At 41.1% G+C, this 26,874-nt stretch overlaps 1 protein-coding gene across 2 annotated transcripts in view; it reads right to left on the bottom strand.

The window, feature by feature from the left end:
• Positions 1-20,776, bottom strand: part of SORCS2 (sortilin related VPS10 domain containing receptor 2) — a 122,327-nt gene extending 101,551 nt beyond the window's left edge. The window contains exons 1-2 of one of the 2 annotated variants that reach the window (XM_087721882.1): positions 20,427-20,776; positions 15,315-15,382 (exon numbers count right to left, since the gene is read on the bottom strand). In XM_087721882.1, the coding sequence (XP_087578008.1) occupies positions 15,315-15,382; positions 20,427-20,669 (311 nt within the window). In that variant the 5' untranslated portion in view covers positions 20,670-20,776. The remainder of the gene's footprint in view (positions 1-15,314; positions 15,383-20,426) is intronic. The other variant, XM_087721881.1, reaches the window with a different exon arrangement.
• Between the last annotated feature and the right edge of the window lie 6,098 nt (positions 20,777-26,874).

Below are 26,874 nucleotides of genomic sequence, written 5' to 3'. Positions count from 1 at the left end.
ACTGTATCTCTCTCTCTATTTCTCTCTCTCTATCCCTCTACCTAGCTTCACACACTCCCTACCTACCTACCTACCTACCTACCTACCTACCTACCTACTGTATTTCTCTCTCTCTCCCTCCCTCCCTCCCTCTATCTACCTACCGCCTTTTTAAAAAATTTGCCTCTTCAAAACCTTGGTGCGTCTTATACTCCGGTGCATCTTATACTCTGAAAAATATGGTATATCATGCCATTATCTAGGGATCTGGTTGTCATCAGTTTATTGATAGGTCCAGCTCCAAATCTACTTTTGCTCTGTTTCATGTTGAAACCAAAAAGCATGACAACTGAGTGGAGTCATGTGAGAGATCACAACTATATTTCCCCCAAAAAGCAGCTGTCTGCAGCAGCACTATCTGAAATCTATCAAGACATTATGATTTCCAAATATTTCAGGCTGTCCAGAAGGGTAATACTATAAATGATGTTAAAAGTCATTGCAACAGTGAGAAAAATCAATAGAGACACCCTCCCTCAATCATCTCTAAATAAAGATCACTCATCAGGCCGATCAGAGCAATCAGAATCCTGTAGCCCTTTCTGAAGCCAGTTTTACAATAATAATTCACAATAATCTGCTTTTCTCAGTACTTTCACCAAGATTGCCTGAAGATGCTGCAAATTATTCTCAGTTCTAGGAAGGAGGCAAACCACTTCTGAAATATTGCCAAGAAACCTGCAGGGACCTGTCCATGCATTTTCTGAGAATCAGACATAACTGAATGGAAGAAAAAAATGTTTATAATAAGCCACTGTGTAATTCCTTACTCATTTGGTAGAAAAATTTAATATATTCCCTCCTAACTAATTTTTAGAGTTAAAATGGACATAGCCAAAGCAAAAAGTATGTTCGATAGCACAACATCCCCCTCATATTTACATATAATATTCACATTTGTACATTCATTCACATGCTCACATATGATAGACACATACTGTGGTTAATTCTCATACACAAATACAGATGTTTCATTTGTTCTTTTTTTCCAGACACACATTCATAGTACAATGGAAGACATACCTCTTCAAAATTTAGACATGAAATAATCTACCATTAATAATAGTAAAAAAAACTTTTATCAATCTGAGTCCTATTTGACAAGCAAGGGAAGAAGAAGGGGAGAAGGCCGGCTGGGAAACGCCACACAGGCCAAATTCCAGACATTTGCCATCTCTGCTTTAAGTCCGCTAACAGTGCAAATGTTGCAAATTCTTTCTCTGTTAAAAGCAGATTTTACTGTTATAATCCTTTTGTACCACTTAGGAGGATTTTAGAGCAACTGTATCTTTTTCCTTTCCTTTTATGCTTTCCTCTAAAGTGCGATTAATGTTTCTTTTCATTAAAGACAAAATAATCACCATGTCCGAATATAATTTTATTTATACCAGCTTAATCTCTATGCTTACCTTTCTTTTCTGACCTCTTTTTTTACAGCTGCACTTTGTTTTTGTGTTCTTCAAGGAATTTGGATTGCCATTTTTTAGTTTGCCTGAATTCTGTAAAAGATATTGAATTTGTTTAATTTTTATTTCTTTCTAAAATAGCATCAGAGTCACTTTTGACTGCTTTGCTGTGCTTTTCTGATAATTCATAGAAATGATATTAGCAATATGGGAACTACATTTGCAATGTATAAGAAATCTATAAGAAACCTATAAGAAAATGTTCAATTTGGAAATGTAAGCGCCAGTTTAGTCTGGTGGTTAAGGTTCTAGGCTAGAAACTGGGAGCCTGTGAGTTCTAGTCCTACCTTAGGCATGATGTCCGGCCTGCAGCCATGTTCCTTTTGGGATCTTTGGCCTGCCACACTTCTATTCTGCTATGCTGTTTCTATAGTGGGGAATTGGGATAGGGGATAGTATGGAGTAGAATGTTATGTAGCCAGAATAAAATTCCTTTCTAGATTGCCAAAGTCAGTCTTTGCACCTGACCGGAACTGAATGGGTGGAACTGCCAGCATGGAAGTGAAAGGTTGGAGCATGTGATGGACTTGTGAGTGTGAGGGCAAGATCATGAACTTTAACTTGGGTGGGGAAAACTGAGAAGCTTCAGATTCGGGTTTTCCCAGAAAGCTACCAACATGGCTCTCTTAATAAATTGGAACTTTGAGCAAGACTTTTCCTTCGACTCTGATTTAATTTTGGATGCTATCTGGAACACTGACATTGGCCCGAATCTCCCTTAAAATTCTTCATCAGCTACCCCAAGATTGGGGCGGAAGGGAATGCCAGCTGAGGGCCAGGAATTAGCTCTGCTAGATGAAGTCTTGGGATTCATCGCCTCTAAGGAATGTCTGCTGGAAAGACAGGGGGTACGAGGGAAGCTTCAACACATGACTGGAGGAGATCAGAGCAAATACCAGCTAGCAGATCCAATGACTGGGGATCCCAGCCACCCTCACGCAGTCATTCTCTGACCGGCCTCTAGACCAATTCATACAGCTAAACATGAGTAGAATCAACCCCCGATTTAGCTCAGGACACCTAGGTGGACCCTGGCCCAGCCCATGTTCTCCTTCCCTAGCAGAGACTCTGCAACGCACTGGAGTGGAGATCTTTGCTCCTTCCACACAGTGACTAGCGAGTCGGCCCAACACCTTGCAGCTGGAGCAAAGCCAACCTCAGGGACCCTCCTTCCCGCAGACGGGCCCTCCACCGAGATGGGAGATTCAATTCAGCCAGCAGAAAGGGGCTTGGAGCACATCTTCCCTTAGCCAGCCAACGATGTTCGGCCTGCAACCTGTGAATCAAGCACCACCGGGGTGGGCTTTCTTCCCGGGGCATGGGTGGGGCTGATACCAATGGATGCCTGCCCCTCCTCAGCAGATGACCCCATTGCAGATAACGGGGTTGGGGCAACCCCAAGGACTGACCCCGCAACCAGTTCCAGCTCCACCAGCAATGCAATGCTTTTGCTCAATCTCCGCCACTGGGAGCGTCTCAACAAGGGAGCCTACCACCCCAAGCAGCCACCCAGTCACCAGCTTAAATTCAGACACCAGCCCTGCCAGCTCCCATGCCCCCTCGGTTCCGGGCAATGGTTGATGGGACCCCAGAGAAGCTAGCTTATTTCCTGAATCGAGTCTGGGTGTACAGACCCTTCCAACAGAGAATTGATTTCGGCACTATCTGCACAGTAGATAGTAGACCTCCATGATGAGGTGGCTTCTGAGCTAGAAGGTGCAACTTGATTCATCCAACTGATGCGCACCCGATTTAGCAATGTGGGCCAACACATGTAAGCAGAAGAGCAGATCCAGAGATTGCGGCAGGCTGGCCATCCTGTGAAAGAGTTAGTCTGGGAGTTCAGGAGAAGGGCTGGAAAACTGAGAGATTGGCCAGAAAGACTTCTAGTCCATACATTCAAAAACGCCTTAGAGCTTGAACTGAGGAAAGCTTGCAGCATAAGGAGGGGTCCCAGAATGGATCCAGAATTGATATACCACTGCAATCCCGCTGGACCATGCTCTTCACCCTCATCAAAAGCCTACTGCAGAAAGACCTGCTAGAAGGCCTTTGTCTGCTAGAACGCAGACAAAGAAAGCTGAGAAGCCTCCCCCCTCCTAAAGAGGGGGAATAAGATGCTACTGGTGAGGTCAACCTGGCCACAGAGTGTCAGAGTGCCTGGCTCCAGCCACAGTCCAACAAGCACATGCACCACCTGCCAGCACGGCAAAGAAAAGGCCCTGAAAACCACCAGAAAGAGGTTGTCTGGTCCAACAACCCAAGAAGCCTGATCCCCACCCTAAGGAGATGAAGAGTCTGACCACTGGGGAGACCATTCCCACCTTGGAGGAGGAGAATAGTGAAGACGGCCCAACGGTAAGTGCCCCCATCTGCCTCTTTACCATTAAAGACAAACTGCAAGTCCCTGAAACGGGAGTAGAAGGGGAAGTTGGGGTAATTGTGGACACTGGCTGCACCCGATGTTTAATCAGCATGCTTACTGTAGAGCAGTTAGGCATACGCACAAGACTCCTAGCCAATCCCATTTGGTTTGAGTAGGTAGATGAAACACTAATTGGGAGGACCCCAGCCACGCTAATTACTGAATTGGTAAGGTTACAGATAGGTTGCCACTATGAGTTCCTCATGTTTATCGTGGCTCCCAAAATGCAAGAATCAATTATCTTGGGACTTGCATCGTTGGACAAGTGGGCACCTACAATGAAGTGGGAGGACGGCATTCTGAAATTGACTATTGGCTTTAGGCTGTTACCACCAGTGAAACCAGAGGGCCACCCTGGGACGATCGAACCCAATAAACCAGACCACCCAGAGTTGGCAGCCCCTGCAGCAGATGCAAAAACCCCAGGGATCCAGAAAGTATCAAAAGATTACTGGGACTTGGCAGGGGTTTTCAGTGAAGAAGACTGCAACTATCTTTCCCCTCATTGGCCCACCAATTGCACAATAGAATTAATACCTGGGGCTACCCTACCAAAGCCAAAAATGTGCTCCCTGACTCCCAAAGAGATGGTAGAATTGCAGAAGTACATTGACATCAATCTGAAGCGGGGCTTCATTGAACCAACTAAGTCGGAAGTAGCAGCCCACGTGCTCTTCAAAGAGAAGAAAGATGGCAAGGTTCATCTCTGTATTGATTTGAGGGGTTTGGATGCTGTATGCATAAAGAACACCTACCCTTCCCCTCTCATGAAAGATATGTTGAATCACTTGGTTAAAGGCAAGGTGTTCACCAAGCTGGACTGAGAGAGGAGTATTATCACATACGTATCAGAGAGGGAGATGAATGGAAGATTGCTTTTAACTGCTCCCTTGGCAGTTTTCAATTCAAAGTTATGCCATTTGGGCTACAATGGCCCCTGCAGTCTTCATGCAGTACATAAATGAGGTGCTACATGAGCACCTGTACCATGGAGTGCTCATTTATCTTGATGACATCTTGATCTTCTTTGAAACCCTGGAAGAACACCTGAAGCTGGTAGGGCAAGTCCTGGAAAAACTTCTAGCCGACAAACTATACGCAAAGTTGTTGAAGTGTGAGTTCCACAAAACCTCACTAGATTACCTGGGTTATCGCATCTCCAACGAGGGGATAGAAATGGATCCAGGAAAAGTGAAAGCTGTGGAAACCTTTTAAAAGTTATAAGAATTTTTTTTCCTATTTCCTTCAAACTCCTGGTTACTGTCTCACGTAGTTTCATCTCTTGTCCAGGCCACTTCTGGTACTTTTTGCCATTTATAGAATTTTCCTTCCTCTTAAATATTATTTACACTCTGTTTTTAATTTCCAAAGTTTAATTTCTAAAATATGATTTTGTATTTCTCTGAAATACATGCTGTATATACATACTATTGGAATTTGCCTTTTTGTGCAATAATGGGTGAATTGTTTTTCTTTTAAAAGTAGGTTGAGATGTAGTTTTTAATTAACTAGAAAATGACAGGTGGCTGAAATAGTGTTAGATTTTAGGCTGTGTGACGATTCAAAAGCAGTTAAGAAATTCTAGATATGAATGCTGAACAATTAGTGTGCCTGAAATTTTCTACAAATTGCTCTAATAATCTATTTTAAGAAATGTCTGCCAGAAGCCTGTTTAAAACATTCATGTAAGATATTTATCAGATTTCTGTGAAATATTTGGAAGAATGGTTCAACTGTTTCCTCACATCTCCTGGACAAGGTTACATAGTATTAAGGAATAAAGAAAATAGTTGCCTTCCCCAGTTCAGTGAAAATATAAAAAGCCATTAGATCTATCTATCTATCTATCTATCTATCTATCTATCTATCTATCTATCTATCTATCTATCTATCTATCTATCTATCTATCTATCTATCTATCTACCTACCTACCTACCTACCTACCTACCTACCTACCTACCTACCTACCTATCTAGCCACCTAGCCAGCTATCTAGCTATCTATTGTATCTATCTGATTCATCAACCTCCTCAATTGTCCAAGCAACTCTGGGTATTTTTTTAGTTTGTGGAAATATTAATACATTTGTAGAAAACCTAAATATATTACTAAAAACCAAGGAATAAAGAACCAACTCCAGTGAGAACTCCCAAGAGTCATACCCCAAGGCATGATGCAAAACTATGTTTTATAGTCTTTTCTTAACAACAGGGTCAGAGCTGGGTGGATTTGAGTAAAAGATACTACCTCACAGGGCAGGCGTAGGCATAAAAAAGAAGTACTTCCAAGGTACTACAAAATGATATAATGTTAACAATGGGATATTGAATATGCACACCCTACTAAATCTATATAACACAAGGATACATAACTGGAGAAAGGAAGTCAACAGGCCCTGAATCATGAATGGGGTTTATAGTTGATGACCAGTACTTCTAGCCAGAAGCAATACAATTCATGGAGCAGAGGTGTTTCTGAGTGAACTGAAGTGGGACCATTACCATTAATGTCCCTGCATTCTTGATCAGCTATAACTTTTATTATTATTTATTTATTTGTCTTGTATGCCGCCCACTCCTGGAGGACTCCGGGCGGCTCACAAAAGACAAGGGAAAGGGGGGAACGAGACAAAGACAACATATTAAAAACAAAACCAACATTCACAATTTCCGTGGAGGTAGATGCTTCTCAGCTCCCCCAGCCTGCTGGAACAGCCAGGACTTGGTGGCTTTGCAGAAGGCCAGGAGGGTAGTAAGGGTCCAGATCTCAACAGGGAGCTCGTTCCAGAGGGCCGGAGCTGCACAGAGAAGGCTCTCCCACGGGGAGTCGCCAGCCGACATTGGCTGGCAGATGGAATCCGGAGGAGACCCAACCTGTGCGATCTAATTGGTCTGAGAGAGGTAATCGGCAGGAGGCGGTCTCTCAGGTACCCAGGTCCGATGCCTTCAAAGTGATCTTCAAGTTCAGTCCTAAGTAGTGTGTGCTGCAATAATTCAATCACAAAATGACTAAGGCATGGGTAACCATGAGTTACTTCCTGGTCCAGGAAAGGATGTAGTTGCCACATACTGTAAGATGGATCCATACAAAGGGACCCCTGGCCACAGCTATCACCAACTGCATGTCATTTCCCAGGCAACTTTAATAAATCAGGACTGACACAGACACAATACATATGTAGATAACCTTACTAACAAACTCAAGAATCCCATTTAATTTCTTGAGGTTCACAGGCTCAAACTCTGCTTAAATGGCAAGAAAAGATCCTGCCCAGCCACAACTCAGTTTCAAACTATTTGAGATGGACTCTTGACTAGTCAGGTCCATCTCAAATAAATTGAAGTGCCAGATGCCTAGAATGCCATCAAATGGTTCTTAAGATATTCTTCATGCTGCTTTTTCTCTAAAAATGTCCAAGTAAGTCTAAAAGGGCCAGCAGTCAGCAATATTTGGATGAAAGAGGAACTAAAAAAAATGTTTTGCTATTTTTATAATACATTATTGGTCTTAGTGTAGGCTTGAACATAGATTTAATGAGACTCACACTTTATCTTCCTCCAAAGAACTGAAACTTTTATTCTGCCACCATCTCGTATAGCTCCTCAGAGAACCTCTAGGATTAACAAACAGAGGAGGATGCTCAGATACAATTGTACCAAAGGCTACTGTCATTTCAGAGCCTAAGGAAACTCCCCAAACACTATCTGGAACCCTTGAAACCAATTGATGAGGCACACTTACAGAGTGTGTGTGTGTGTATGTGTATGTGTTTGCGTGCAGTACTAAACAGCTCCAAGGAAATCAGAAAGTGATCTGACTATAAGATAGGATAGATGTCCCGCATCACCAGATAACACTGCAGTTGCCCTGAGACAACATGTGACCAGTGATAAGTGTGTCAGGCCTGCATTTATATTCCTTTTAGAATTTTGGCCTGCCACACTTTCTCTTATTTCATTATGCTGTTTCATTAGTATAGTTGATGGGAGGGGGGAATAGACAGGAGTGAGATTGTGGAATGCATTGTTTTCATTCTTTACTAGAAGCCAAGGTCATCCTTTGTCTCCGCACCAGTACATCTGACCGGAAGCAGCTGGGTGTGGGTGCCAGCGTGGAAGAAGAAGATTGGACCATGTGATGGATTGTGGGTATGGGGGACAAGATCATGAACTTTTAACTGATGTCATCTCCAGTATTGGGATTAACACAGACGTGCCTAAGATGTCTGCTTTATTAAATTGGAACTTTAAGGATAGATTTGCCTTGGTCCCTGATTTAATTCTACATGATACTTGGAATGCTGATATTGTGTCCATCCCACAATAACCTGGGTGAGGTCCATGCTTGCCTGGTGATCATGAACATTAGATTCTGCATCAAACTGAGGCAAAATTAACTCTCCCAGAACCAATATCATAGCCAAGTTCACAGCAATAGTAAGCAGCTTTGCAGCTATATGTGTAGCAGGGGGGTGGTAAAACAAGTGCTTTCAAATGAACCCCTAGAACCCAATTTAACAAGACCTTCCCTTATTATGGGGCTATGCCTCTGAAAGGTATTAGAGCCCCTCAAATAACAACAACCACTATATTCTCTGTTTTCAGGTTGCGGCATCATTGCCTATACATTCAATCCACAACTTTCATTTTGGAACCAACACTGAACTACAGAGCTAATGACGAAAACATCCATTTTTCTCTCAGCTTCTCCCCCTCCCATCTTGCATGCTGAAGAGTTCAGGAGAATTCCAAAACTCGCTTATTCTTTAGTAACCTTTTGCTGGCTGTACTAAAGGGGTTACCCAAAAATAGAAATGAATGTGACAGTAACAATAGGTTTCAACTGTTCAATTTTCCCTCTGAATCTATCGTTCAATTAATTTATTAGTTTCCTAGCAACCCATCTCAATTTTCTATTCTTACAAGTAAAGCTTCTTTCATTTCCTGCGGAGAAGCATCCCTCTTTCAAAGCAGCCGAGATTTAATTTCTTCCTGTGGCTTTTGAATCACATTATGTGTTCCTCTTTCGCTTCTCTTGTGCTGCTCTGTGTTTTGGTTTTAAAGACAGAAAATAACAAAAGCACTTGAAACTCCCAACTGCAAAATAGGATGTGTGGGATAGTGAGGCATACACAACTAACAAAGCACTGTTACTGTAACACATCTGAACCCACTAGCATATACAGTGAAATCTGAAACAACCCCAGCTGTACTTCATGAATTAGTTTCCATTTTCAGCTTACTACATAGTGTAAACTACACAAGATTTTCTACAAACTATTTTAAAAAATACATTAAAGCATATATTAAAATAATAACTAGGGTTTAACAAATAAAGCCAACTACGGGTAAATAAGATCTTCAGTAATGAACTACCTAAAATATCATGTTTAAAAATATATAGCACACCACTTTGACACATAAATAGGAACTGTCTCAAAATATCTTGAAAAAGATTATTCTATATGAAGGGCAACAACAACAACAAAAGAATCTGGTCCAACTAACTTCGGTCTTGGAGATCAAAACCAAAACCTCTTCATGTTTTCTGAGATCAGTTTCAGATTAAGGATTACCAAATTTTGACTGTGTTCACATAACATACTAAGCCATATTTTGGGTAATAATGGTTTCTTGATTAAAATTTTGTTCAGGTAAATATGATACAGTAAAGTACAAACGGTGATAACAAATCACACTAGCTGAGTTTATACAATAAACTACAGGCAGCCCTTAACAAAGGATTGTTGAGCGACTGCTCAGAATTACAGGAGTGCTGAACAACCCATGCCTACAGTTACAGCCGTTGTAGCCTCACAGGATTGAGATTTGGGTGCTCACAATTATGTCACTGTCGTTTGTAATCTTCCCAGCCAGCTTCCCGAGAAAGTCAATAGGACTGGCTAAAAATGATTCTGTCCTGAAATCCAAACTGGATTTTTGCACAGAACGTTTGCAACATATGGCATTGACAGACAGTCCCAGAAGCCAGAGGGAGTCCTCTTGTCTTTGGGAACTGATCTGGGACCAAGCCAGGTTTTCAAAGCTTTCCAAATTCCTAGGAGAGAGAGAGTGCTGGCTTTATCTTGGGAAGGCAGGAGAAACTAATCAGGACATGAGGAAATCTCCATCTGTCTCCATCAGTGGTGTGAACTATAACTTGGTTTTCTCACAAAATTACTGTGTTTGCATTATAAAGTTCAAAAATATGAATAGAGGGATAATTTTGCAAAAAATAACAGATCACCAAGAATTCAACCGCAACATGTAAGGCTTGTTAAAATATATTATTTTAGTAACTACAGCAAAGTCGACATATTTCAGTAAAGTATTATGCTTGCTTTCCAATGTTTCTCCGAAAAGACAACCTACCCTCAAAACAAGCCCTGGTCTGATATTTATCAATATTGACAAAAGTAAATAAGAGCACCTATAAGTACAGAACACACTGGATCCTCCTCCTTCTCTTGCGCCAGAGAAATATGGCAAAATTGCTTTTTTCCTCAGTTCAAATATTGTTACCAACCTTTCTATCCTGCATTTAGAAACATTCCCCCTTGTTTTTAGGAACAAAGTTCAGTTTAAATAAAGAGTTCCAATAGAAGAATGCTTTGTCTGAAAAAAATTATTCACAATTCTAAAACAAAATATTTTATATTTTTCATTTTTCTAATTAAAAATGCATGAAAAACAATAAAATTGGTTTAATTTTTCTCAGCTCTTTGAATTTCTGGTCAACGTTTTTTCAGTTAGGCTGAAATTTAAGCAAATAAGATGTAAGATATAAAAGCAATGTGCTCCATATTTTGGTTATTTATTTATTTTTGGCACTTTCAGGTGAGTCTTGACTCCTGATAACTGTTTGGATTAGTCTCTGCAGTTTTCTTGGCAATATTTTTCAGAGATTGTTTCCCACTGCCTCCTTCCTAAGGCTAACAGTTGCTAACCCAAGGTCACCAGGGTATCTTTATATTTAGGGTGAAACTAGAACTCATGGCCTCCTGGTTTCTAGTCTGATGTCTTAAATACTATACAAACTATTGTTTGTAAAGCATTGTTTGTAAAGCATTGTTATTTTAGTTACTGTCACTCTAAGCCCAAGAATGACATAGAATTGCCAGCAAGAATTCAGTTTATTTGCTTATACACAACAGACAGAATCCTTACTATTCTCATCCCAATAGATACACCCTGGGAAATTCTGTGGAGTGGCTATTCTAAGTCTCTTCTTTTGTGTTGCCTCTTCTCTCCCTTGCTCCTTTCTGCATTGTGCTCAATCTTCCTGGGAAATTGCCACTTCATTGTAGTCCCTATCACACCAGCTCCCCTCCCTTCCATCTCTCACGGTTACCCACTGAAACGCCGGGTAATTTGTTCAATTTTTGTTTGACAGTTTTCCTTGTTATATATTGTTCATTAAGAAGCTATCTTATGTTGGAATTATCACACTACTGCTTTTTTATTTTATATACAACAGCATTTGAATTTAAGCTACCTCCTACGCAAATGCATACGTTGCTGAAAAAGAAGACTATGTTACTGGTTTAACTAAATATTTACATGTGAAAGCTGTTTTCTACTCAACAACATATATCTCAACATTTTTCTCAGCAGTTGGTCTCCATTGGTGTTGACAGGATGGCAAAGATCAAGTCTAGAATCCTTTAGTTATGAATTAACTCATAATAGACACACACACACACACACACACCTTGTTTAATATCTACATGAAACCTCCGAGTGAAGTCATTAGTAAGTTGAGGATCCAGTATCACCAATATGTGATGATACATTTCATCCCTAGACAGTGCAGTACTGTCAAAGTACTGTCTAACACAGGGGTAGTCAACCTTTTTATACCTACCACCCACTTTTGTATCTCTGTTAGTAATAAAATTTTCTAACCACCCACCGTTTCTACAGTAATGGGGATTTTATGGAAACCTAATGAAAATGTTTTTAAATAATGCTATGAAATGTTTTAAAAAGTCAATTAAATTTTAAAAAAGGAAAGTGCTTCAGTATCGGACAAAACCCATACCGCCCACCATGAAAGCTGGAACGCCCACTAGTGGGCGGTAGGGACCAGGTTGACTACCATTGGTCTAGCGTATCGGAATCTGAATGAAGAAGAGACACAGGCTCAATCCTGACAAGACTGGGGATCTTCCATCTTTGTTCATGGATAGGATTGGACTTCAATAGGATTGCACCACTTAAGACTGATGTACAACCTGGTGGTCATAGTGGACTTACAACTCCTACTCAAAAAGCAGGTGGCAGTTATAGTCAAGATGGTCTTGGTGCAAGCACATCTACTGCACCAGTTGTTCTCTTTCCTGGATTAGGAGCTCATTTGGAAACATGCCTTAATCACCTCACGGAAGAATTATTGTAATGCATTCTACATAAGGTTCCTTGAAGACCATTTGGAAGCTCCTGTTGGTCAAGAATGCAGCAGCATGGACAGCATTGAGCATCTTTCAAAATCTCCAAACAATATCGAAATTTGCCCACCCACATTTGGGGAGTTCTTGGGGGGGAATACTGGCAAGTTGCATGTTGTACCTTGTGTTCTTTTATCCTCTTCTTCATCAGCACACAATCACATACAAGCTTAGGCGTAAATAATGACACATATGGTACAAATACTTGGAGGAAAATAATCACACAATCCTTGCCAGTCTTACTTTGCAGCCCATCTAGCTTTCCAGTCCTATTTTCCACTGATGTTAGTGGCAAGTCATCTGAGCTAATAGATATTATTACCGTATTTATCGGCGTATAACACGCACCGGCGTATAACACGCATCCCCCATTTTAACACAAAAATTTGAGTAAAATTTTTTTTCATTAAAAATAAATGACTTGGAAGCTCGGAACTTAATGTTGGATTAAAATTTATAACATTAGAACATGAATTATAACATTAACTCCTCTTAAAAGGCAAATATGAAATGAAAAAACACCTCTTTGAGCAAAAAGTTATTTCCATTTTCTTCCTTATATAATATTTTCTGTTTCAACATAAAGTGCCTTCCTTCCCTCCCTCCCATCCCTTTCTTTATGTTTTCTTCATGCTTTCTTTTCTTTTTCCTCTGCTCTTTTTAAATCCCCCCCCTTCTTCTCCTCCTCTACATTTAGGTTGGATTAGTTTGTACAACGGTCATCAAACTTCTGAAGTAAAAATAAATAAATAAATCATATTTAAGAAGAAGAAGAAAAAGGAAGACGTTTTTAGTTAAGTCAAACGTTTTAATAAAAGTTTCATCTTTTAAGATTTGTCCAACACATCCAATTGTAACCTTAACAGTAAAGAATATCACCCCAGCTGCTAAAGGTTCAACCAGTCTGAGAACCATTAAAAAGACAACAGTGCAAAATCCAAAAGACACAACTTCCTCACCGCCATTGCTTTGGTACCAAATCTTTGAGGAAGGGGCTCCAGAAAGGAGGAGGAGGAGGAGGAGGAGGAGGAGAAGGGAACCAAAGAGAGGCTTTTACCGGGTCTGCGCCCCACAGCCAGGACCGTCCTTGCGCCTCAAACCGCGTTTCTTCCTGCAAAGCCCTTCTGGCGTCAAGCGGAACTCTTGTGGAGTTCTGGCGTCAAGCGGAACAGACTGTGGAAGGAGGGGGAGGAGGAGGGAACCAAAGAGAGCTTTTACCGAGTCTGCGCCCCACAGCCAGGACCGTCCTGGCGCCTCCAGCCGCGTTTCTTCCTGCAAAGCCCTTCGGGCAACCCGAGAGTTCCGCTTGACGCCAGAAGGGCTTTGCAGGAAGAAACGCGGCGTTTCTTCCTGCAAAGCCCTTCTGGCGTCAAGCGGAACTCTCGGGTTGCCCGAAGGGCTTTGCAGGAAGAAACGCGGCTGGAGGCGCCAGGACGGTCCTGGCTGTGGGGCGCAGACTCGGTAAAAGCTCTCTTTGGTTCCCTCCTCCTCCCCCTCCTTCCACAGTTTGTGTGACGCTGCCGCCAGGCTGAGAGCTGCCGCTGAAACAAGTTTGGGAAGGTCCTTTGCAGGCAGCCAGTTCTAGCTGCCTGCAAAGGACTTCCCCACATTTGCTTTGAAAGAAACCTCTGCGCGGGAGTTAGAAACCTCTGCGCGGGGGTTTCTTGCCATGTGCGTGGCCGCGCGGCCGCGCACCTTAGAGGGAACAGTGGACCCGGCGTATAACACGCAGTATCGGCGTATAACACGCAGGCAGGGTTTAAGCTTCAAATTTTAGTTTTAAAACTGCGTGTTATACGCTGATAAATACGGTATTTCTTAGTGACATCCAATTCAGTATTGTTTCTCATTGGTATTGCTAACTAGAAAACTAATTAATTATACGTAGCTCACTTTAACGCATGCTTTAATGTTAAATTTCCTGTTTCAAGTAATCATCTAACCATGGATTTCTATTTCTATGAAAGGTAGACTATTCCATCTGATGCTATTGTTCTGTGGTTAGTTTTATACCATTGGAAGAAGATAGAATATAGTAAAAACGAAACAGATTTAACTTACCAGTCTTACAGATAATCATGCTCTTGTTTCCTCACACCTTTATTTTAAAAATGTACTATGTAGCATTTATCCCTTGGTAAACATTTTTAGCACAAAGGCAGCAGAAGCAAATCCTATTCTAATTCTGTACTCAATGATGTCACAATTAAAATTAGAAACTCAGCATGTGGGCAAACCTTTTTTTATTCATTACAATACTATAATAGACCTAGAACATGGTAGTCCGGTCCTGGCCTTATAAGTTTGCCTCCCCCTAATTTCTAATTTCCTGTCTATTTTCATTGTGAATTTTGGGGGATTTTTAGCTGAAATCTTTATACACGTACTAATTTTACACTAATTTGGATTAAAAGCAGTGGGATTTGAAGCAGAGATTGTAGATTTAGAATGCTTTTTTAATCTCTCCAGTTTAACAGCATTAAAATGACTTTCGAGTTTTCATTCACTCTATAGATATTCATTTGAACTAAAACAAATTGACACTGGAGCTAATGTGAATCGTGCTAATCATATAGTAGACTAATTGTATGACCAAGAGGGGGTCATCTGCAAATTCCAGATGCCCTTTCTTGCAGCTCCCGGAGCTTCTATTATTACATTGCTGAGTGAGGCTACTAAAAATCAATGTGGTGATTTTCTGCCATGTTTTCCCATAATTGTGAAGTAAACATGAAGCAACATAATTTAAGAAAACTAACAAACAAACAAAAAAGAAGACATAGAAGATATTGTCCTTAGTCTCCAAAATAGAAAACATTGGCCTTAGCCATGTTGTGTCCTTTTCCCTTTCACAGTAACAAAAAAACCCAATATGTTCAAGCTTGAAATTGTTTTTCTTTGATTTCTAGGAAAACTAGGATATAAGTAACAAACATACCTCCACAAAGAACTCTCCAACACTTTGCCCATATCAGTGTGATAATATTTGGTAAGGATCAGAATTACCTAAAAAAAAACATACAAAAAGAAAATTATACTATACATATACAAAGATACATACTTAAATTATGCATATTAACATGCAATAAAACACATGAATTTATAGACTTAAATTCTAAGAATTATTAAGTTATCCATTGTTATCACTGCTTTTTAAAAAGAGGAACATTTCTTCTTTACCTTTTTGTGGTCAAAGAGTTATCAAAGAGGCTTACTGCCAAACAGACAAATTGATGCAGCTATTACTTAGAATTATGAAATTAAATGGACTTATTTCTTGCAAAGTGCACATAGGCTTACAGTTTAAATGAACAGATAAAACACAGATTTTAAAAAAATTAACATTATAAGTAAACTATAATTAAACTTCTAGTCTTTAGATGCATTCTCACATAATGCTAAACCATCATGCTGTTTGTCTGTTTTTTATATCGGAACTCATTCCATAAATAAAATTGAGGGGTTTTTTTCCTGGCAAAACCTCCTTTGAATTCTTGGCTTAGAGAATGTGGTATGTTCACAATGTAGTTTCATATAATAGCTGAAGCAGAACCTAAGGTTTATCTCTGAATTGTTTGTGTTCCTTATTCAAGCCACCTACCAAGGGACAGAGATGGGAGGCGAGGCAAGCTGCTCGTACTGCTCACTTGTTCTCAATGAAGTTTTTCCCAAATTAGCTCTTTGGCTATGTTCTGCTTGGTAACAAGTTTTACTTAATGCCCCCACCCTGTTTTTAAGACTAGCTGTCTACCCTTTCAGCTCTACATCCAGCAGAATGAAAGAGATTTCAAAAGCAAGAAAAAGTAGGGGTCGAGCATAATTTGAGCTTCACAATACCTGGAAAATTGACAGATGTTGATCGTTCAATTTCCTGTGTATTTCCTGTGTATTTTCATTGTGAATATTGGGGGATTTTTAGCTGAAATCTTTATACACGTACTAATTTTACACTAATTTGGATTAAAAGCAGTGGGATTTGAAGCAGAGATTGTAGATTTAGAATGCTTTTTTAATCTCTCCAGTTTAACAGCATTAAAATGACTTTCGAGTTTTCATTCACTCAATAGATATTCATTTGAACTAAAACAAATTGACACTGGAGCTAATGTGAATCGTGCTAATCATATAGTAGACTAATTGTATGACCAAGAGGGAGTCATCTGCAAATTCCAGATGCCCTTTCTTGCAGCTCCCGGAGCTTCTATTATTACATTGCTGAGGCTACTAAAAATCAATGTGGTGATTTTCTGCCATGTTTTCCCATAATTGTGAAGTAAACATGAAGCAACATAATTTAAGAAAACTAACAAACAAACAAAAAAGAAGACATAGAAGATATTGTCCTTAGTCTCCAAAATAGAAAACATTGGCCTTAGCCATGTTGTGTCCTTTTCCCTTTCACAGTAACAAAAAAACCCAATATGTTCAAGCTTGAAAGTAGGGGGTCGAGCATAATTTGACCTTCACGATATCTGGAAAATTGACAGATGTTGATCTTTCAATGTACAGAGAAACTTTCATTTTTTTCACTGCTCCTTTCCTCCAAGACAGTCTTGAGGTCTTCTTGAAACCACATAAATATGTGCTCAAATCAACTACTGTATTACACTGGGGACTTCAGCAGGGTCATGCCACTGATTTTTTTTTTCTAAGAGAACTTTAAAGATGAATATCTAGCTCAGTACTGGAAAGCAATTGTCCTGTTGATCTGTCCCTGAACCAGATTTATATTTTCTCTAAATATAGGCTTTGCTGAATTAATCATTATGGATCTTTATTGTTCCATTCCAAAGGAACTGAGGACATACATATTCATTTTCCAAAATTAGTTCTGTTCTTTTGAAGGAAAACAGACACAACCCTTTTGGGTCATGCCTTATCAGAGTTTCACATATTACGGGTTCTAATGTCTCAATTAAAATTTAGTTCTACAGCATGAATCTATAGTTTCTGTTTTGTACTGGCCAAATTTGATGCTTGATGGCATTTTTTCCCATGGCACGACAAAACCGCGCTCGACTAAAGCGCGCCCGATTAAAGCGCGTCGCTGATGTCATCAACAGGGCGACAAGAGCGAGCGCAGAGAAAGAAGGGCGCTTTAAATAGTGCTTTGAAAGCAAGCCGATTCAACTTAAGGTAAGGGTTAGGTTTAGCGTTAGCTATAGGGTTAGGTTTAGGATTAGGTTAAGGGTTAGGGTTAGGTTTAGGGTTAGGTTAAGGGTTAGGTTTAGGGTTAGGTTAAGGGTTAGGTTAAGGGTTAGGTTTAAGGTTAGGTTTAGGGTTAGGTTTAGGTTTAGGGTTAGGTTAAGGGTTAGGTTTAGGGTTAGGTTTAGGATTAGGTTTAGGGGGGTTAGGTTTAGGTGTTAATTTTAGGTTTAGCGTTTACAGTGTGCTTCTGTCTCCGCGCTGTTGTCGCCCTGTGATGACATCAGCTACGCGGTTTCGTCGAGCGCCCTTTAGTCGAACGCGGTTTTGTGGTGGAACCATTTTTTCCTCCCAAGACTGAGATGTAGCTTATGAAACCCTGCAATAATTCCACAACTCTGTCTCATAACTGCCCATCACTCAGGAAAGCCAGCATTTGGATTTAGAAATGCATATGAACTTTCAGACAGATGTTTATTTTTAGCAGCACTCTGGTTAAATGTTTAATTTAGTCAACTTAATCAGTGTTGATGTTAATTATATTACTGCAGGATAATGAGAAGTGAGAAGAGGAGAGAGAGGAAATTGAGTAGGGTGAAAGTGAAAACTGCCAATATCTTTAAATAAGTCCCAAAGGAAAGGAAGAGATTGGTGAAGTAGGACAAATGAAAGAAAAGATCAGTCAGGTTGATGATACCAGTTCCTGCCCCATACCCACAACAGAGCTGAACTGGAAAGGACTGAGGTCTTGGCTGTAATAGAAATACCAACAAAATATAATTCAAACCCCTACATGGAAACTGCTGCAGAGGGCAATAGAGCAATAACCATTAATGGCACAAAGCAACAAAGATCAATGTTAGAGGCACTGGTGGGATTCAGCCAGTTCGCACCTATACGGGAGAACCGGTTGGTAACTTTCTAAGCAATTCGGAGAACTGGTTGTTGGAAGAAATTTTTTGTTTTTTCCCCACTTTACAGGGCTAATCCTGTAAGGAAGGCAGGAAGGAAACATTCTGGTGTTGTTTCTAGCCTAATCTTTATTGCCCTGCTTACAGAAACTGCCTCTCCAGTTAACCCTTATTACCATTGTAACAACTAAGGCGAAGTGCCCATCGACCTGAGTGACATTGGCCTGGCCACGCCCACATGATCACATGACCCCAGAGCCCCACCTACCCAGCTGGACATTAGGGTAGAGAACTGATTGGTAAATTATATGAATCCCACCACTGGTTAGAGGGTGAAATCTGGTTTTTCAGGAAATCAGGGAGAGAAAGGAGAAGTGGAGATCTTCAATTGGCTTCTTCAGAAAAGAATTAACATATAATAAAGATATGTTTTTGTGGCAGATTTTCCTACTTTTTCTTAATTTTTCTTTTATATATAATTTGTTTTAAATTTAAAACCATATTATTTAAACATGTCTTTTAAATATCCAGAGAAATATTTGGTTGCTATTTTTAAAAAGTTATAAAATACACCAAATATAAAGTAACTAATTACAAAGAATGTACTGAATGTATATTTGTGATTGGGTATTTGAGTTGCTTTATGAATCAATGAGCACATCCAACCTCTTTTTGGGGGAAAAAAGAGCACCAATGCTCAACTCAATATATCTGCAGATATGGAAATTACGTTATCATTCCATCTTTATATAAAAGATGAAATAGTCTTTAATTTTTATTTTTTTTAAAAAACAGCTGCTGTCTGCTTTTACATGACAATGTGCAGTGATTCCACAAAATTTGAATGAATTAGTTGTGGCAGTTGCCCCCCCAAAAAATCTTGTCTAAAACGATGTTATTAATCTGTAAAAGCACAAAAAATGAAATAACCAACACAGAATGCCTCCAAATTATGAAATAACTGCCTCAATTTTAAGACACATTGTTTTTGGTCAGCTGGGTTTTAATTGGTGTTGGCATTTCTGGAGATCTTTCTGGTTTAAAAACTAATATTTTTGCCTCTGAAATCATGTTCTTCAAAAACTATCATAAAATGAAATAGGATGGGAACTGAATTCTAATTTTCATGAGTATCAGCACACCTCTCATCCAAATGGGATATCCTAGACCTAGAGGATCTCAAAATGTGGTTCCATTCTTACATTGCCAAGAGAAAGCTTGGGTGTCTTTGTGTGCATACACATGTCCATTTGTAACCATCAAATGGAGGGGGTGGGGTGGGGACTGGAGGACTCCCAATGTGGTGCTGTAACATGGAAATCTAGGACAAACAGGCATTTCTAAGTGTAAAAGAGGAAGATTTCCCCTACTAACACGATCCAGAAGAGGGCAAAATTGTGTTCCTAGAGTTACATGGGGGATAAAAAATATCTTACTTGAGAGAGATTTAAATGGCCAAATATACTTCCATTGACATGAAGAGATCATGAAATTGATATGAAAAAATGGGCTTCTTGTCTGTTAACAGTTGGGGAGGGAGCAGAGGAAATCTCATTGTTTTGCTAGAGCCGGTGTTTGGAGCAGGCCCCGTCAGAGATACTAACTTATTCCAACCAATTCGGAAGCAACGGCATTTGTAGGGCTTAATAAACCGGAGCACGCAAAACCCAAGAAAACGTGAGTGCCGTTCGCTTATCTACATGTCAGGCTTTCTTTGCCCGGATTGGAAGCCTTGAGGTAAGTCTGACCAGTTGAGGATGGAGATAGCTTGAGACTAAGAAAAGCCTTCGCTAAGCTTCCGAAAGGCGTCCGTGCGACCCCTCTTGTTCCTTAGAGGGTCTTCCCTTCCTCACCCAAAGGTGGCACGTCACTACCCCTCCTCCTTCCCGCTGCCGGCGAGGGCGCCATGAGGACTCCGCTCGACAAGCAGGAAAGCCCGCAGCTCGAGGGGCAATCCCAGATCGCAAGGCGAGTGGCACCGACTAAGTACTTACGCTGCTATTGTCGCCCGTCCAATGCACCATCGCTTGGTTGTGAGCCGCGTCCCCTTTGAGGACGAAAGAGGTGCTAAACAAGGAAGCCGCCTCCGGGGCTCCCGCGGCACGATCCCGCAGGCCCTCCTCCTCCTCCCGCGGGCTGCTCCGTCTCTCGCGGTACAGCCAGCCGTGGGGACGCGCCGCCCGGGAGGCATCCAGCGCAAGGAGCAAGAGCACCAGCGGCAGCAGCGTTAGTGGCATCCCGCAACTCGAGGCTCCACTTTGCTGGAGAGCTGCTGGCGCCCCGCTCGGCCTCCGCTGCACTGCCGCCGGGCAAAGACAGGAGTCTGGCAGATGAGCGAGCGCGAGGGAGGCCGAGATGGAGGGAGCGTCGCGATGTTGCGCTGCGTGGGAAACAACGTGTCTGAAGCCTCCACGCCCAGTTAAGGAGCAGCGCTGCCCTCTGCCGGCGCTCTTTGGTGCGCTTGCTGGATGCCGAAGAAAGAGACCAGACGGTGGGCTCGATGCTCCCGTAGCGGACGAGACTGCGCAATTTAGCCGTGTGAAGAAAGCGTGGCCGAGCAATTGTCAGCCCTTGGATAACAACATCTCGCTCACGCGGTCGGTTTAAAGACGTTGAGTGATACCTTCGGAGAGAGCCCCGCGAATAATCCAAATCGCAACCCATTTCCAAGGGGCAATCATCGAATGGCAAGGAATATCAAACGATATTCTTCTGATGATACGAACGGGTATTACTTGAACTTGACAGATAATTATGTCGTGGGAGATAATATCGGGAGGTTACTAGTTCTGGGAAAGATTCAGACTTGGACCCATTTCATTGTTCCTCAAAGCTCAGAATGTCATAAATGGCTTCTATCTATGATTTCATCCTTTCAACCAACAATTATCTAAAGTAGGGTATGCCGGGAACAGCAGGATTTAGCATTTCAGATTTCACTTTGGTTGTCAAGCCTGAAAAAACAACAGCCCTGCAAGATAAATATTTCTTCATTCCAGCATTTGGCGCCTGGCTGTAATAAGAGGCAGTCCTGAACTCCCAGCAGAAGAGCAAGCAGAAAATATGATGAAATCAAGGTACCAATAAAAAAGCAATCAACTTTATGGCTATTATAGACTTCTTTGGGTTAAAATACTGAACTCAAGAGCTAGATGACAATAATGGTTCATTAAATTAATCTTAATTTTTCTTCCAGTGGTCTATTGCAATTTTCATCAATGTACCTTAAAACTCTCAGTAAGAATTGTGCGCCATGAATGACATGTTCCTGTGCAAGAAAAACTAAAAAAGAAAAGTTCCATAACACAAGTGTAATCTACTACACTACAAGCTACTTTATTTATTTGCAAAGTTTTTAAATATTCCAACAAGAACCAATTCTAAGACCATACTGTTGCAGAAAATGGCAGGCTTTAGACTTCTCAGGATACAGGAAAAGTTTATTTGGCAGCCAGGTTCAGAAAGCTAGCCCATGGCTTAGCATTGCAAGTTCTGAACAACCTTCATTATCGAAGTGTTCTTATACATTCTCAAAAGCATTGCAACACGAAAATACTTAACACATTTCTTAGTGGTTACCTTGAGGAGAAAGCCTTATAAGGAGATGGGGTCTTACTTCTCCTTTTGTTTATGGAGTATGTGTCATTAACAAACTTTTAATTGAACCTTGGACTTTTGACATAGGCTTTTGACATAGGCTTTTGACATAGGGACATCTTGTGGTTAGGCATTGGCTTCCTGTTTCTTTTGCAAGCTCCAACTCTGTCTATGTGGCTTTTAATATAGAAGTAAAGGGACTCTAAGAGGCTGTCCAGCATGACCCAGTAGGTTTCACACTTAATGTCCAAATCTCACTTTATGTCTGCTTTAATACAAGTCCCATCTGTGCATCAAAATAAAAATATAATAAAGCCAATGTACTACCATATAACACAATAATATTGCCTATATGCAATCTTATTGGACTATATCTGTTTAAGTCATATTTTAAATATAATTTATTTCTCCATATTGTTGAATTATTACTGATAAATTAATATATTGTAAATAATTTATCAGATATCAATTGTTTTTCCTTCTCTACAACTTTTGCTTTCTGAATTATTTTACTGTCTGTATTCTTTTTTCCCTATGCAATCAGAGTTTCTTCTAGAAGTGCAATATCTACTCTTATTAATAGAATTAAAATACTGTCATTAATACATTACAATTTATCAATTAATTCAATTTTCTAGGCTTGCTTAACATATTAAACCATTAACCATCATATGCGAAGTTTATACAGGTAAGTCCTTAACTTAGGATCGTAAATGAGTTCAAAATTCTGTTGCTAGCAAGGCAGTTGTTAAGTGAGTTGCATCTCATTTTATGATTTTTGCCAGTTAAGCGGATCACTGCAGTGCAGTTGTTAAGTGAATCATGCAGTTGTTAAGCAAGTGTATCATTCCCCATTGACTTTGCTTGTTGGAAGCTGGCTGAGATTACAAATGATGATTACGTGACCCTTGGAGCTCCACATGGCAGCAGTGACAGTGGAGCAGTGTGGTATGTGAAAATGGGATGCCCCGAGCCACTACCTCCTACCCACCCACAGCCACTGACCTCCTACCTATCCACCCCCTGACTTCTTCAGCCCTTTTTTTTTTGCTGTGCTGCTGCTATGTAACATTGCTGCCACAATGCCAAGGTCAGCTCTAGTCATGTAATCCTCATTTTCAACATTCCTGACAGTTTTTCACAAGTCAATTGGGAACCTGGAAGGGATTGTTATAATTGTTGGGGAAAAGCCGATGCAGAAATGTTCCAGTCCCTCTGGGCTTGCACTGTGATGACCACTTGTGTATTTACTTGCTCTTCCCATCTCTTGGCAGCTGACACTTACCTGCCTGCTGGAAAGGGAAGGGAAGCGGGGCGGAGGAACAGGGATAAAGGATGGGGAGAAGGGAAGATGGAAAGGATGGAAGGAACAGAAGGGGAAGAAGGAAAAAAGGGATATAGGAAGGAATCGGGAGGAAGAAAGACAGACATTGAGGAGGGAGGAAGATAGATTTCTATTGGTTGATTGCATTAACTATTAGGGATTTTCTTAGTTCTAGATTGCTTCTCTCCTTGGTTAGTTTCCATCCATTGTTTCTTCTTTATGTTTTGATGCTTTGGAAAATACTTTTGACTCCCTCGCATTTGTAGGGGCCCCTCCAATATTGGAACACCGCTATCATGTCTTCCCAATCCTTTTTTTCATTAGACTAGACATACCCAATTCCTGTAATCATTCTTTGTTTGTTTCTTATTCATTCTTGTTGGAAAAAATATCCACCTGGTTCAGTTCCAAGGTGGGAGAAAGGCACTGGAGACAAAATGGAGACTGGAAGGTGATTGGAAAGAGGGTCTATTTATCGACGAAGCAGAAGCACATGGGTGGTTCTGGGCAGCTGACCACATGGAGTTGAGAGTGAGGAGCTTGTATACCTTCTTTTGAGCTTTGCACTAGAACTTCCTGTTCCTCTGCAAGGACATGCCTTCTATTGGCTGTTGTGGGGGTCACAGCTGGCTCTGTAGGTTGCCTGAGCTAAATTTGGTTGAAGCCTGTAGGGTAATGTAATGTCCCCAGGAGATTGCGCCATTTGGTGAGCTCTGCTGCTAGATGGTAGTGGGTTAATCCTACCTTTGTTCAGATCTTGCTGCAGGGAATTTGCTTATGAATAGAGCTACCCAGATCTCTTTATCTCTTAAGTGCTGACATCTGCTGTGGGCTATTAAGGAAGGTGGGGGCTGCTTTCCAAGAGCATGCTTCTCCATTTTTCATCCAGGGAAATATAACATTCAGCCTTTTTAATATTTCCCAAAACATTTCACTCTTCTAGGAGATGGATGGATGCTAACTTTCTACAATGTAATCATTCTTAATAAGCTCAGGCCTGGAAATGACCAGTTTACATGAGTTGGGATATTAACTGCCCTTGAGCTTTGCAAATCCAGTAGGTTGAGTCAGAATCATGGCCAAATTAATCTAGAAGCCCCCCGAGAATAAGTTAAAAAGTACAATAATAGGTTAACTAGAACTACAAGATGTTGATTGTAAAAATGAGAATATTCATTAAATGGTAGAAATATTTTCAATACAAGAAATCCTAGACTTAACAACAGTTGGTTTAGTGACTGTTCAGTTACAACAGCACTGAAAAATGTGAGTTGGGACCATTTTTCACACTTATGACTAATTGCATCATCCCTGTGATCACATGATCAAGATTCAGATGCTTGCCAACTGATTCATATTTATGACAATTGCAGTATCCTGGGGTCACATGATCCCCTTTTGCAACCTGACAAGCAAAGTCAATGGGGAAGCCAGATGCACTTAACAACCAGGTTACTAACTGATCAACTGCAATGAATCACTTAACAACTGTGGCAAAAAAGGTCGTAAAGTGGGGTAAAACTCACTTAACAAATGTCTCACTTAACAACAGAAACGTTGTGCTTAATTGTGGTCCTAAATCGAGGACCACCTGTACCTCATTTGCTTGCTGTCATAAAGATTTAGGCATGACTTCTTACCAGTATATTAAAAAATGAAAAAGAAAACTTCAGGCTAACCTTTTGGTTTGCAGGCAGGCAGATAAAAAGTGAAGTTAGGAGGCTCTTCCAGCTGCATTGAAGGAGATAGGTTCATCCCGCCCTTCCAATTGATTGGGAGAGATGAAATGAGAGTAATAATGGGTAAGAGAAGTTAAACCTTCTGCTAATCTGTTTTGTTAAATATTTTAAAAAGTCAAGAGTGTAGCCACCTCAGGGATGACTGCCCCATCCAATCAGAAATGACACTCTGACATGGGATCAGTGAGCAAGTCAGGTACCTAAAGTTCAGACCAGATCAGGGGTGGGTTCCTGCCAGTTCTAACCTCACAAATCTACAGTGCCATTTAGAACCGGTTCCAGCTCCCTCCCCCCGCCCATCCGCACATCATCAAGATGAAGAACGAGAGGAGAAATTCTGGGAGTTGAAGTCCATAAGTCTTAAAACTGTCAAGTTTGAGCACCCCTAGGGTTTTTTTCTCTAAAGGGTTAGGGGTGTAAGGGTCTTGTAACTTGACAGCTTTAAGACTTGCGTGCTTCAATGCAGGAGTTCCTGAGCCAACATGACTGAAGAAGGAATTCTGGGAGTTGAAGTCCACAAGTCTTAAAGCTGTCAAGTTTGAACACCCCTGGGTTTTTTTTCTCTTAAGGGTTAGGGGTGTAAAGGTCTTGTAACTTGACAGCTTTAAGACTTGTGTGCTTCAGTGCAGGAGTTCCTGAGCCAACATGACTGAAGAAGGAATTCTGGGAGTTGAAGTCCACAAGTCTTAAAGCTGTCAAGTTTGAACACCCCTGGGGTTTTTTTCTAAAGGGTTAGGGGTGCAAGGGTCTTGTAACTTGACAGCTTTAAGACTTGCGTGCTTCAAATGCCAGAGATTCTGAGCCAATATTTTAGTTGCTAAGCAAGAGTGTTGTTAAGTGAGTTTCGCCACGTTTTGCAAGTTGGCCACGCCCACTCAGTCACATGACTGTGAAGCCACTCCCACCCAGTCACATGGCTGGCAAGCCACGCCCACCCGGTCACATAGCCGGCAAGCCACTCCCACACAGCAGGCCACACCTACAGAAGAGGTTCTAAAACATTTTGAAACCCACCACTGGACGAGATGTAGCTATAGTTAATGTCTGTCATGTAAATTCAACCATAACGTGATTTAAGTTATAGCTTTTTCAGAAAATTATTACTAAACTTCATGTAGCCCTTGTCTGATATTGGCTACATTTGCAGTACATAGTAGCTAAAGACTAAAGAATTAATATTTATTCGCCCGCTGTGATTATTTTAAGTTAAGAGTAGAAACCGGGGCAGAGAGTCAGTTTGGTACAAGAGAGCCAGATTAAGCCTGTTAGTTAAGGCAGCAGGCTAGAAACCGGAAGACGGCAAAGCCAGCTCTGAGTGACCTTGGGTCAGCGGCTCTACTCCCTCAACCCTTCAGGGAACAGGCAGTGGCAAATCGCTTCTGAAATCTCGCCAAGAAAACTGGAAGGATTAGAATCCAGGCAGCCGCCAGGAGCGACACGCATATATATTTGAAAAAGAAAGAAACCCAGGCACCTAAAGCAGGGGTCTCCAACCTTGTCAACTTTAAGACTGGCGGACTTCAACTCCCAGAATTCCCCAGCCAGCTTTGCTGGCTGGGGAATTCTGGGAGTTGAAGTCCGCCAGGCTTAAAGTTGACAAGATTGGAGACCCCCCCTGACCTAAAGTATCATTCTGTTAAATTTGACTTTGGATGCTGCGGAAGAACCGACATTGTCTTCTCAATAGGTAGGGGAATGGAGCTATTACGCAACTGCGACTCCGCCGGTAAAGCGCTCCTTCTCCTCCTCAGGACGAAGCCTCTTAAGCGGCAGGAGACGGCC

Source organism: Thamnophis sirtalis, unplaced genomic scaffold (assembly GCF_051295495.1).
Source record: "Thamnophis sirtalis isolate CommonGarterSnake01/CBP01778 unplaced genomic scaffold, rThaSir2_p1.2 scaffold_8, whole genome shotgun sequence".
NCBI lineage: Eukaryota > Metazoa > Chordata > Lepidosauria > Squamata > Natricidae > Thamnophis > Thamnophis sirtalis.
The sequence above is the reverse complement of the archived record's forward strand: the minus strand, read 5'-3'. Positions and strand labels throughout refer to the sequence as shown.